This window comes from Garra rufa, chromosome 17 (assembly GCF_049309525.1).
Source record: "Garra rufa chromosome 17, GarRuf1.0, whole genome shotgun sequence".
Taxonomy (NCBI): domain Eukaryota; kingdom Metazoa; phylum Chordata; class Actinopteri; order Cypriniformes; family Cyprinidae; genus Garra; species Garra rufa.
In genome coordinates, this window is record NC_133377.1 from 11870586 (window position 1) to 11885565 (window position 14980).

At 34.9% G+C, this 14980-nt stretch overlaps 1 protein-coding gene across 3 annotated transcripts in view; it reads right to left on the reverse strand.

Annotated features, from left to right (window-relative positions):
• Window positions 1-14980, reverse strand: part of sema4ab (sema domain, immunoglobulin domain (Ig), transmembrane domain (TM) and short cytoplasmic domain, (semaphorin) 4Ab) — a 61777-nt gene that overhangs the window by 27558 nt on the left and 19239 nt on the right. For all 3 annotated transcript variants that reach the window (XM_073822254.1, XM_073822255.1, XM_073822253.1), the window contains exon 2: window positions 9527-9777. In XM_073822254.1, coding sequence (XP_073678355.1) covers window positions 9527-9620 — 94 coding nt within the window. In that variant the 5' untranslated portion in view covers window positions 9621-9777. The remainder of the gene's footprint in view (window positions 1-9526; window positions 9778-14980) is intronic.

The following is a 14980-nucleotide window of genomic DNA, read 5'->3' on the forward strand; positions in this document are numbered from 1 at the left end:
CAGGGCCCTTGGAAGTCTACCAATGAAGTCTGGAGCTACTTTGTGCCTCGTAAATGGCGTAAAACGGTGATTTATTTACATGGCTCCTTCGATGCCCGATTGAATATCATTGACAAGCTGTTGTGAGCATCGGCTAACTGACCCCAGATTTCGGACAGCAGTGGACAAGACGAGATGAGATATGCAAGGTACGTTTACACTCGGTATCATGATTCAATACACTTTAGGTCAAAATCACACCTGAGTTCTCCTTTAAGTTAAGTTTAGCAGTATAAGTAAGTTTAGCAAACATCCATTTGACCAAACAGGTGCGCAGACAGCACAGGATGTTTGCTTGGCTGCCTACTGTGTCTGTACATCTTCCTTTTTATATGCAAGATTATGTAGCGTGAGATTTGCCTAAGAGAAACATGAGGAAATAATACTTCCTTTATCTTTTAGGGTAAGTTTACCTAAAAATGAAAGTTCAGTCATTAATTACTCACCCTCATTACAAACCCGTAAGATCTCCGTTCATCTTTGGAACACAAATTATAAAGTATTTTTTATTGAAAAAAATCTCTGACCCTCCATAGACAGCTAGGGTCCTACCACAGTCAAGTCACAGAAATGTAGTAAGGACATTGCTAAATAAAGTTATTTTTGCTTTCTTTGCGCACAAAAAGTATTCTCACAGCTTCATAAAATTACAATTGAACCACTGATGTCCTATGGACCATTTTAACAATGTCCTTACTGCATTTCAGAATACTTTTATGTCATCTCTCCACCTTCTAGTCTGAATAATAAAGCCCAAAAATATAACTTAAGAAAGAAAGAAAGCTCTCGCATTTTATCAAAAATATCTTAATTTGTGTTGTGAAGATGAACAAAGGTCTTACGGGTTTGGAACGACATGAGAGTAATTAATGACAAATTTTTAATTTTTGAGCGAACTATCCTTTTAAAGATAAGTTTATTTCATTGTAAATTATTTTTAAACATTTAGTTCAGAACTTCTTAAAGTCAAACAGCTAATCATCTACCTAGAGTACAAAAATGATTGAAACTAAGCATCCAAAATGACTGTTTCTACAATTTTACAAATAGAATAATAGACAAAGTATGAAAAATGATCAAAAAACTATCATCACTAGGTATGTTTACAGCACAAATTTTCAAAAATCTGAATAAATCCAATGTGATTTCAGATTCTGAAAGTTGTTTACATGAACTCCAAATGTTTCAATGTTGACTACATGTGTTACACATATTTTAAACACAACTTCAGCGCATGTGCAGTGCCCAGTCACTTCAATCAGAATCAGAGTTCTGCGTTTAGAACCGTTAAAACCACCGGAGCCATGTCAGCATTATTGTCATTTTTGCCTTGATGACACGTCTAAAAACAAAGCTGACATGCGTCAGAAGAGGTTTTTAGCAAATATTGCAAAAAAATATTGCTCCACTGAGCAGTTTGTCAGACATGAGACAAACAAACACACACTTGGTAAGACATCAGACAGCACTGTGCAAGATATTTGTGAATCTGAATGAATATAATGTAGCTATATGTGCAAAAACGTACTTGCAATAATTAAATACACATAACAGTATGCCACAATAGTGAGTAAACCCTTCACATTTCAGCAACCATTTTAGTATATTTTCTCAAGGGACAATACTACTGAAATAAAACTTGGATATATTTTAGAGAAGTCAATGTGCAGCTTGTATAGCAGTATAGATCTACTGTCCTCTGAAAATAACTCAACATATAGCCATTATTGTCAAAATAACTGGCAACAAAGGTGAGTACACCCATGATAACAACAGTATGTCCTATGTCCACATGTCCTATTCATCATGTTTATGTTTTTGTCTGCTTGACAGGACCATACAAAGTTGTGTATCTTATATTAGAGCAGTTAAAATTAGGTGCTTTAAGTACAATTCTCTCATACTGACCACTGGATGTTCAACATGGCATCTCATGGCAAAGATGGCCAAGGCTATTAGAGGTTCAGTAACACCCTGAAACCGAGTTACACTACAGTGCTCAGGGTCATACAGAGGCTTTCCAAGATTGGTTTCATTCGGAACAGGCCTTGCAAGTGTCGATCAACAAAGTTGAGCACTCATGTGTGTCAGGTGGAGAACCTGGCTTCAAAAACAGATGCACGAGTGCTGCCAGAGTTGCTTTAAAGGTTGCAGAAGCAGAAGGTCAGCTTGTCAGTGCTCAGACCATACGACACACACAGTTTGCATAGGCGTCATCCCAGAAGGAAGCCTCTTCTGAAGCTGGCTCACAAGAAAGCCCACAAACAGTTTGCTGAAGACAACCTGTCCAAGAGCATGAATTACTGGAACCATGTCCTGTGGTCTGATGAGACTAGAAGATAAACTTGTTTTGCTCAGATAGTGTCCACCATGTGTGGCGATGCCCTGGTGAGGAGTACCAAGAAAATTACAGTCAAGCATGGTGGTGGTAGCATCATGGTCTGGGGCTGCATGAGTGCTGCTGGTTCTGGGGAGCTGCAGTTCATTGAGGGAAACATGGATTTCATTATGTACTGTACATTCTGAAGCAGAACATGATGCCTTTCCTCCAGAAAATAGCCAGAACGGCAGTTTTCCCAACATGATAACAATCCCAAACACACCACCAAGATGACAACTGCCTTGCTGAGGAAGCTGAAAGGTGAAGGTGATGGGGTGGCCAAGTATGTCTCCAGACCTGAACACTATTAAGCACCTGTGGGGCATCCTTAGGTGGAAGGTGGAGAAGCACCATGTGTCTAACATCTAGCAGCTCGTGATGTCATTATATTGGAGTAAAAAGGAGTGAAAGAGGATCCCATCAACAACCTGTGCAGCTCTGGTCAATTCCATGCCCAGGATGATTAAGGCAGTGCCAGGCAACAATGGTGCTAACACAATATATTGACACTTTGGACAAGTTCACTTAGGGTGTACTCACTTTTGTTGCCAGCTATTTTGACAATAATGGCTGTATGTTGAGTTATTTTTAGGGGGCAGTAAATCTATACTGCTATACAAGCTGCACACTGACTACTCTAAAATATATCCAAGTTTCATTTCTATAGTATCTCACTTTTGTGAGATGCCGTACATAAATTCTTAAAAGCATACAGTCGTGGCCAAAAGTTTTGAGAATGACACAAATATTTGTTTTCACAAAGTTTGCTGCTAAACTGATTTTAGATCTTTGTTTCAGTTGTTTCTGTGATGTACTGAAATATAATTACAAGCACTTCACACGTTTCAAAGGCTTTTATCGGCAATTACATGACATTTATGCAAAGAGTCAGTATTTGCAGTGTTGGCCCTTCTTTTTCAGGACCTCTGCAATTCGACTGGGCATGCTCTCAATCAACTTCTGGGCCAAATTCTGACTGATAGCAACCCATTCTTTCATAATCACTTCTTGGAGTTTGTCAGAATTTGTGGGTTTTTGTTTGTCCACCCGCCTCTTGAGGATTGACCACAAGTTCTCAATGGGATTAAGATCTGGGGAGTTTCCAGGCCATGGACCCAAAATTTCAACGTTTTGGTCCCCGAGCCACTTAGTTATCACTTTTGCCTTATGGCACAGTGCTCCATCGTGCTGGAAAATGCATTGTTCTTCACCAAACTGTTGTTGGATTGTTGGAAGAAGTTGCTGTTGGAGGGTGTTTTGGTACCATTCTTTATTCATGGCTGTGTTTTTGGGCAAAATTGTGAGTGAGCCCACTCCCTTGGATGAGAAGCAACCCCACACATGAATGGTCTCAGGATGCTTTACTGTTGGCATGACACAGGACTGATGGTAGCGCTCACCTTTTCTTCTCTGGACAAGCCTTTTTCCAGATGCCCCAAACAATCGGAAAGAGGCTTCATCTGAGAATATGACTGTGCCCCAGTCCTCAGCAGTCCATTCGCCATACTTTTTGCAGAAGATCAATCTGTCCCTGATGTTTTTTTTTGGAGAGAAGTGGCTTCTTTGCTGCCCTTCTTGACACCAGGCCATCTTCCAAAAGTCTTGGCCTCACTGTGTGTGCAGATGCGCTCACACCTGCCTGCTGCCATTCCTGAGCAAGCTCTGCACTGGTGGCACTCCGATCCCGCAGCTGATTCCTCTTTAGGAGACGATCCTGGTGCTTGCTGGACTTTCTTGAACGCCCTGAAGCCTTCTTAACTAGAATTGAACCTCTTTCCTTGAAGTTCTTGATGATCCTATAAATGGTTGATTTAGGTGCAATCTTAGTAGCCACAATATCCTTGCCTGTGAAGCCATTTTTATGCTACGCAATGATGGCTGCACACGTTTCTTTGCAGGTCACCATGGTTAACAATGGAAGAACAATGATTTCAAGCATGCAGTGGAAAGTTTTTTTTTGGGATTAAGTTAATTTTCATGGCAAAGAAGGACTATGCAACTCATCTGATCACTCTTCATAACATTCTGGAGTATATGCAAATTGCTATTGTAAAAACTTAAGCAGCAACTTTTCCAATTTCCATTATTTATGTAATTCTCAAAACTTTTGGCCACGACTGTACATTAAATGACAATACAGCCCCATAAAATGTCAAATTGCTGATGTAAATACACCTTAATAATTTTCAATTCATACTGCTAAAAAATAAAAGAAGATTCAAAGAAGTCTTGTTTTTATGTTTCTGTAGCTAGTGTCATACTGCACCAATTACTAGTTTGCAGGTGTCATCATAACATCAGACTCAATCACCTGCAGGAGTGTGATCTGACTCAGTCTGACATCGGCTGTAATTGGTACTGCTGGGACTCAGAGTCTGAATTAAACCCTGTAATCTTCACACTCACATCTGGCCATTTACAAGGCAAGTACACAAACAATCCCAGGTCAAATGACAGATTCTGAATCAGCAGAACTGAAGTATCTGCATGTCTAAGCAACTGTAGCGCCGTCATTCAACTGTTCAGCTAAACAAGAAACAAAAAAACTCCTTTAAACTGATTCTCATGACTTTTGCCAGGTCAGCCTGATTCTGCCTTGCTTTGCCAACTCACAGACTGGCCTCCTCTTATCAAATAACTGTGGTTCAGAGAACAAGGGCCTCCATTCATTAGAAAAAAAAAAACAAAATAACTGCTTTCAACTACGCCAGCAAGTTCATCTGTTTACTTTCTTGTTTCTCCAAAGTAGGCTGTTTTTACTTCCTCTGTCTGTGACCCATATTTATTACCCTAAACCCACAAATCACATTATTTGATTAGACGGTCATATTATTCAACCAAGACATTTATTCGTACCAGAGAAAAGAAAATACAATTTCAAATCAATATAGTAATGTTTATTTTATAGTGTTTTATTTTATATTGTACATTGCAATTGCTATTCTTTATTATTCTATCTATATTCTTTATTCTATCTTATTTTTTCTGTGTCAGCAGAAAGAAATTGGTAAAAAAAAATCATCATTTTATTCAGCAAGGATGCATTAAATTGAAAGAAAGTGACAGTAAAGATTACAAAGGTTTTCTATTTGAAATAAATCCTAAATATATATATATATATATATAAAGGTTCCACCAAAATATCAGGCAGCACTACAGTTTGTATCACTGATCATAAGAAATATGTCTAACTGCACTAAATCAGCATATTATGACTTCTGAAAAAAAAGATGCTGAAAATTTAGTAGGGATGCGCCGAAATGAAAATTCTTGGCCGAAGCCGAACAAAATTAAAAACTGAGCCGAAGGCCGATTACCTAGCATGTTTTGTGTTTTTCCCCTATGTATTTTGCCAATTTTTCTCACCACTGCATACATTAGCCAATATTTGCTTTTTACAGTGTTGTCTTGCTTTTTAAAGAAACATTTTGTTTTTTATATTTAACACAGAACATTTTTATAATTCTAGCATGCCTACCAACAAACCACAACTAAACTTAAAATTAATAAGTTAGTAAAATAATATTCTTTGGCCATTTTTAAGACCCCCTTCTTGAATCAGGCATGTTTTTTTAATATACAAATAAATGCAGCCTTGCTGAGCAAAGGAGAATGTTATAATAAATATATTAATAGAGCTGTTGTAGTGATTGTTATCATTATTTTTGTCTTACTTTTTTATTTTATTTTATATTACAGAACAACAGTAAAATTACAATACTAACATTTATGAATGTTGACTTATATTTTGGCGGAAACCCACAAGAAGACTTCAGTACTACTTTTTGCTGACAGCAGCAGATTTATGAATGATTCTCATTATGCTGTTTTAGCACAGATTTTTCTAAACCGTCTCTTGCTGTCGGTGCTTGTAATGATTTTTGCGTCTTTCTCAGACAGTTTTAAATGCTCCCACATTGCCAACATGTTTGCTGCATTAGTGCGCACCTCTATTTTATCTCGTCACGTCATTATTCGGTATAATTTATTCAGCCTTTCAGCCGAATAATTTCGGTTGCCGAACATTCTGTGCATCCCTAAAATAAAAAAAAACCTAAATACTTATTTCATAGATACATTGTCTTTCAATAATTCAAGCACTTTTCAAGGTCCTCTTCAGGAATATTGCTATTTTTCCACGCCTTAAATTTCAAAAAGTCAAATTTAAGTACTTCAAGTACTTTAAGCACCTTGTACAAACCCTGATATGCTTGTTTCATAGCAATAAAACTGAATAAATAAATAAAATTTTACCGAAAGTGAAATTATTAAACACCTAATACACGTGAATGCAAACATATGAACATTATTTTTTGAATGCATCAAATCAAAACAGCTTTATATGGTACAGTCTGCTACAAGTTCCTTGATTTTTAATAACCTGAGAGAAGAACCTTTTTAAAGTTAGTGAGAGGCCCCAGGAGAAATGAAACCTCATCTAGAAGTTTCAGGAATATATCAAGAGGCCATTTCAGGACGTCTGCATTAAAGCTCCCATTGAGGTGAAGGACAGACGCTTCCTCTTAAAGAGGATCCATACAGGGTCTTTCATTCCTCATACATCCAATGCTTTCTAATCAGAACAATAACTATGACCTACATGAAATGACAATTTGTTGTAATGACCTGCTTGTCATCTTTTCTAGATTATTATCCAAGAGAATGCTTTTTAATGCACTGCCATTTCAAACCCTGTTGGAATTTATAGATACACAATGATAAATGTAGGCAAGTATTTTGTGCAAACTAATGGTCAAACTGAATCTGTTCAGACTGAGTCATGGACAATAATCTCTTAATAATGCAAAATCATTCTGAAATAATGCATTCTTGATTATTTTTATAATTTACCTTTTCTATTACTACACAAATAACAATTACCTAGTTTCTCCAATAGAACTAAATGGACAATAGTTGTTATTATGACGCTCTAAAAGCCACACAGTGATAACAGCAGCACTGCAAAGCATTGCTTTTTCATAGTAACATTTCTTAAAAAACAAATATCTTGCACATTGCATATATGTGAAATGTAAAAATACTAGCCATGTTCTTGCAGATCTGGGCATAATCACAGCTAAGCATCTCATCTAATCCAAGTCTTTTAATAAGCACCTGTACCAGTCACTGCAGTGCATGGCTAAACCAAGTGCACTAGGGTCATTTCACAGCCGTGTTGGCCAGTATTCATTTGTGTTCATTGAATTTTAAACAAAATCACTAATAAAAAATTCTGATATACTTTGTCAAATTAAAAAATAATAAGCAGTAACACTATTGATAGTCTCACATTCACAAATTTCATTATTCAATTGCATTCAAATAACATTCAAATAGCTACCCAAAAAATTATGTTATTTTACTATTATATATATTTTTAATATGATTATAACATTTCAAAAAAGGCCCTCAAATGAGATTTAATGAATCTGACCTCACCATCTGGTGGCTCATGTTTTGAAAATATTAATATTAAATTAATGCATCATTAAAAGTATTATATTTAACAAAAAATACATAAATAAATAAAAATAAAAAATAAAATATTTATTTTACGCTTTAGTAAAACTCTTCAAGACATTTCAAACAGTGTAGTTACTGTTAATTAAAGCTAAAACCATTTAAATAGTTTTTTTTATCATTTAAGTAAAGCTGAAACTAAAATATAAATATTAGATAAAATCAGTGCTGGGGAAAGTTATTTTGAAAGTAATGCATTACAATATCGAGTTACTCAATGTTCAGCTAATAATATAATAATGATAAATTTCAGTTAATTGCAAAGGCAATATTCAGAAAATTCGTTTAAGCTGAAGTACTAAAATGACTAAAACTGAAACAAAATGAAAATAAATGAAAGGTAAATGGAAATAAATAAGTGCACATAAATAACTCAAACTTAAACTAAAACTAAATAAAATATAAAAAAGAAATGCAAAATGCTTACCTCACATTTGGTGTACAACAAAAATACTTATTTTATGCTCCAATAAAAAGCTTCAAGACACTTGAAAGTGTAGCTACTATTAATTAAAACTAAAACCATTTAAATAGTTTTTGTTCATTCAAGTAAAGCTGAAACTAAAATATAAATATTAGATAAAATCAGTGCTGGGGAAAGTTATTTTCAAAGTAATGCATTACAGTATTGAATTATTCCCTAATAAATTAACTAATTAAATGACTTAGTTACTTTTTATGAAAAAGTAATGTGAAAGTCAGCAGCAAAGACACTGGTGAATAAAATAGGATTAAATGCATAAAAGATATTTGTATTAATTATTGCCGGTTTGCATCATATTGTGAGTTGCATTTCACTGTTTTTATTCATTTTAAGGAATACTGAATCTGTTTTTTGTGAAAAAGAACTAATGAACTAGAACTAAAGTAACATCTTACTCCCAATTTAAAAAAAGCAACTGCTGTTATTTAGAGAAGTAACTTTTTTAATTTTCTTGCAAATTAAAAAGTAAGGTGTTACTTTACTAGTTACTTGGAAAAGTAATCGGATTACATAACTAGCATTACTTGTAATGTGTTACCCCAACAATGGATATAATTTTAGTTAATTGCAAAGGCAATATTTAGAATTTTATTTTAAGCTAAAGTACTAAAATTACTAAAACTGAAAGAAAATGAAAATAAATTAAAGGTAAATGTAAATAAATAAATAAACTTAAACTAAAATTAAATAAAATATAAAAAGGAAGCTCATTCAAAATACTGTATTAATAAATACTATAATAGTAAATAAATAACACTAAAATAATACTGATCTGAAGGAGTCACATTCATATATTTATGCTCTCAAAAGTTACCTACAAATGCAATCATTGACATTGTTGATATGATGATGCAAAGCATCCTAAGGGTATGTTTAAGTATGTTTAACTCAAACGGCACAGAGGTTAATCTGGTTTAATGCTGTACTTGATTATGAAATTCCCCTTAATCTACCTCCTAAAACCACTATATGGGCCACAAATAAAGAGAACAGCAGCACCTCGCAAGTTTCACAAGTTATTCAAATATCTAACGGCATTCGAAAAAAACCTGTTGCTCCAAATTCAGTTCACAAGTATTCAGAAGTTTAAAAATAAGACTTACCCTTAGGAAAAGAGAGTCGGGGGAGGACATGAGAATGACAGCTGAGGACGGTCAGCAGAGACAGACAGGCACAGAGTGACGTTGAATACACCATCCTGATGGAAAACCAGGAGGCCGCTGAGCACAACAGATGAGCTGAAACCAAAGACCGGTCTATCTGTCGCTGTCGGGTTCTGCTCCTGTCCTTTCAACGCTCAGTAGCCCACAAGGACACCACTTCAAACAGCCAAAGGAGTCTGTCGTCATCTCATCTGCTCAGAAAAATGAAGAGCGTGTTAGAAAACGGTAGGCGAGTTCACTGAAGTCATCACTTCCTCTGAAGTCGCCTCTTCCTCTTATTTTGCATAAGCTCAAGAAACAGTGAAGAGATTACATACACTGGCACATGACTGTCTTCATTCGTAGGGGAGGGAAATTTGGTTGCATTTTTACATTCATATTTTTGAGAAAGAGATTGACCAACATTGAGAGAAATGCAATGATGCAATGATAAAATGAGTAGTGTGGAGTGCAAATGCAGCAAAAATTAAAGATGTTCAAAAAATATTGAACAAACTTTATAGTAAATCAGAAACATGGAGTGGGGCTTCTCTTGTCAGTGTGCATGGAGCAGGAAATGAAGAACTCAGTGGAGCTGGAGGGATGTTGAATCATGTCTGAACTAATGACTATATGATGGAAATCCCATGAGTCAAAAACAGAAACATGATGACTGGCATCTCGTGTTTGGGCAAACCAAGATTTACTAAACACTTGATGTGAAATGCTCTCCTGACCTTCACGTAACAACCATTAGGGTTGTTACAATTCCTCAATTCAATTCGAGTACTTGATTTAAAAAAATAATAAAAATCATTGGTTGCATGTCGGTCTAATTCTTAGATGCACCGAAAGGAAAATTATTGGCAGAAGCCGAACGAAATTGAACACTGGGCTGAAGGCCGATTACCGAACATGTTTTTTTTTTTCTTTTTTGCATTAATTAAATAGCCACAATGTGTTTTTTGTCTTGCTTAAAAAAAAAAAAAAATCCATTGCAAAACAACAATTTAAAAATATTTACTTAACACTAGGGCTGCTCGATTTTGGCAAAAATCATAATGACGATTATTTTGGTCAATATTGTGATCACGATTATTGAACACTACAAAAGTCCTTCATTCAAGAGCAGTGAGTGATTTTTCTCTTTGCATTTTTACGTTTTATTAATATTAATAATATTAAGCACAGAGAGAGCAGAAGGAATATTATTTGTTGCCACTTTAAGAGCCACACGGATCCAATATACTGATACACACGTATTTTCATTCTCAACCGTTTATGACCATTTTAGACATAACTGACAAGGGTTTACATGAATAATCACAGAGCGCCTAATTCTGAAATATTTTTGTGTGTATTTGACAGTTTAGGTGCACACATTGAGCTAAAAGATAACTTTGCATGTCCGTGTTCTGCTCCGTCTCTGAGCGCATACACAGAACAACTCAAGCTCTTTTTCTTGCTTTTAAAAACACAATATCAAAGAAACATTCATAAATCAAGCATGTCCCGTTTTATGAAAATCACATTACATCATTTTGCTGATTGCATGATGCATGTAGGGCTGGACGATAAATCGAACGATATTGTGAGGCGCGTTTAGTCAATGAAGGCGGTACTATCATGATTCTTTGTCATGTTGGTTTTACTATTTTGAAAGTTATCTGAGCAGTACAGCCAAACTAATTTCTCTATTTTAAATAGAGAGCCTTACAAGATAACTAAATATAAAATAAAAAAAGAATGGCAGACATTTGTGACCCTGGACCACAAAACCTTATGGGTCAATTTTTTTGAAATTGAGATTTATACATATTCTGAAAGCTAAATAAATAAGCTTTTATGTATGGTTTGTTAGGATAGGACAATATTTGGCTGAGATACAACTATTTGAAAATCTGAAATCTGAGAGGGCAAAAATATATTAAGAAAATCACTTTTAGAGTTAAAATGAAGTTCTTAGCAATACATATTACTAGGGATGTAACGGTATTGTAAATACCATCGTACCGCAATAGCAAATTTTTTCGATACTACCGTGGCCGCATGACTCGATAAAACGATAGGTTTTCTGAGAAAAGTTTGCTCAGGCGAATGGAGCGAACGGGAGGTTGCGGGAACTACAATTCCCATCAGCCCAGGCGTGGCCATCATCCTTTGCGGTCTGTTTTCGCTACAGATCCAATAATGCGTAAATGGAAGGTGCTGCTAGCAGCGGCGAAGGAAAAGAGATGGAAATGGTCGAAACTAACGCCTGTTTCACACATACTCCGTCTGCAGTGTGTATGGGTTGCGTGTAGGGCTGTGCAATTAATCGCAATCGCAAAAAAATCGCGATTTAAGCACATGCGATTTCTAAACCGCACAAGGTTGCGATTTTATCTATCCACCCAACGGCAGCCCCGCCCCCCTTGAACGTCAAGTTCATTTTATTTTCGATATAGCGCCAGATCACAATAGAAGTCATTAAGGTAATCTTTCCTATAGAACAGGTCTATACATGGTTCTTTTATTAAACATACTAAATTACCTTATGTTATTTCTTATTTGCATGGCATTTCTGTCTCTTCATGGTCGCGTGATTACAATGTCTCCTCCAAGAAAACACGGACTGGATCGCGGACTCCATTCATAAAAACCTAATCTACTATAGCGCGGAATGCCACGTAATTCGTCGATTTCTGGATTAATAAATCAAAAGTTGGTCTGTCACTTAATTCAAATCGCGATATGGACTAGTGTCTGTGAAAACTGAAATGCAGAAAGACCGTTTTAATATGAATCCTGCATGTTTCGTTTGCTTCTGTATGAATGGTGGGGAACGTTTTATTTCTTTACTACATGCAGACTGAAGCACACGTGACGCTCCCGCTAATTTTGGGCATTTGCATCTCACATGAACAGATAAACTCAATCGCCAAATCGCTGCTGTGAGTTTCACTTTTACCGTTTCATTTGAGAAAACTAGCATCACATACACACAGAAACTTCACTGCAACCTGTCAAAATAAAAGTACGGTTTAACATGTAACAGATCAATATTAGTCCTGTATTACTATTGTACAGTATAATGTAGGTGTTTATATATTCCTATTTAAATAATTTACATAAAACAATATATATGATAAAAAAAATATTACAACAAGATTAACCACTTAACTATTATTTAAACGTTTTAAACTGAATATAATTTTTGTTCCACGCATTGATTTTAACAGTAAATTTCTGTTTGTTTGACAAAAATGAAAAGGGTTTATTTTTAATTTGATTAAAAATAAATGTTTATGCTTTTTCATTATCAGAAAAATTAAAACACATAAGAGTTTCAAAAAAAAAAAAAAAGCAAAAGATTTTAGAACCCTCAAAATGTTAAAATAGAGAGTTTTGGACTTATTTTTCCACTGAAATGAATGTATTCGTTATTGCACAAAGTAGGCTAAAGTACCAGGAAAAAAAGTAAAATGGCTTATTTATTTTATGTTGTCTGTTTTAAAGACAATTTTACTACAGTTCTTTTTTATTTATTTTTTTTATTAAACTTAATACTGTTATTTCATGGTGAAATGTTTTGTTATGCACTTCTTGTGCACTGAATACATTTAGAATGTATGTATGTATGTAGCTTGTTTGAAAAAGCAAAAAAATAAATAAATCGCAAATAAAATCGCAATCGCAATATTTGTTCAAAAAATCGCAATATGATCATTTTGTCCATATTGCACAGCCCTAGTTGCGTGTTTTTCCCCCACCCATGTTAACGGATTAGAGCGTTTCACACGGCACGCGTTTGCTGTCCGGCAGTGCGTCCCAGAACCGGTGCGTTTGCAGTAAATTGTAAAATGAACATGTATTGACACGGAAATGTGGTGATTACACCATAAATGCATATAAATGAAGTCTACTGTGTTTTACAGTCAACACGTGGCTTTTTGGCTAAGTTTAAAACTAGGAAAAGTGCTGCTTCTGCACCGCATACGTAACACACACGAACTGCACACGCACTGTATACGGAGATGTGTGAAACAGGCGTAAAAGCGGGTTTTAAATCGGATGTGTGGAAGCATTTCAGTTTCTCTGTCTGAAACCTGTCTCTGTCTGAATAATTGTGTGTGTGAGTGAATGAGGTGAGTGTTCTCAAATACTCATTCAGCACATGGGCCAGCTGCAATAAGTAGGCTGCTATTTTTATTTTTTCAAGAATACTAAATTGAAACTTTATTTTTTTACATGGTTTATCATTTTTTTGTTATTAAAATTGAAAAATTTAAGTTCCTGTTTCAAAGTTTACAGATAGATGGCTAATTTGTATGCCATTGATATGTTTAGTGTTCATGATTGTAAACTGTTTAATAAACACTTCTGGCACTTTTTTCGAGTCTCTTCATTTGTTTTGTTTTTCCTGTAAGTGATTCAATAAATATCGTACCGTGAAGTTTTGATACCGTTACATCCCTACATATTACTAATCAAAAATTAAGTTTTTATATATTTAGGGTAGGACATTTACAAAATGTCTTCATGGAACATGGTCTTTACTTAACATCCTAATGATTTTGCCATACATTTCAATCCATACAAAGTATTTTTGGCTATTGCTACAAATATATCTGTTCTACTTACGAATGGTTTTGAGTTCCAGGGTCACATTTAGGCCAAAGTGGGCGAAGACAAAAATCTTTATCATTATATTATCTTTGTTATTAAGATACACATTACAAACACATAATAAAGCGCTTTATTTTTCATGTACAGTAGGTATATTTAGCAGCAGCATTTAAGAATTTTAATGAATAAATATAAAAACAAAAGATTAACTTCACTGTGTAAATTATGCATTGAAGCGATTGCATTTAAGTTCTTTGGTCAAGAGCAGTAAGTGATTTTTCCCTTGTGTTTTGTTGTTTTATTAACATCAAAGGGATACCCGAAAATAAAAATTCTGTTATTACTCATCCTCAAGCTGTTTTAAATCTGAATGAGCTTCTTTCTTCTGTTGAACATAAAAGTTGTTTTGAAGAATGCTGGTAACCAAACAGTTGCTGGTTCCCAGAGATTTACATTATTTATTTACATTTACAGTATTTTTTCCTCCTATCAAAGTCAATGGGGACCAGCGACTATTTGGGTATGCGCATTTATCAAAATATCTTCTTTTGTGTTCGGCACAAGGAAGAAATTATTACAAGTTTGGGACAACAAGAGAGTGAGTAAATAATGACAGAATTTACATTTTTCTGTCACTGAAGATTATTTTGGTAATGAGTAATCTGTCAATTATTTTGATGATTAATCGAGTATTTGCATAATTATAATTAATTTGTCTGAGGTAATAAAAATACACCTAAGCAAACAATAGCCTTTAAATTACACATAGTATATAATAGCAATGAAGCAATAGGTATCAAAAGCAAG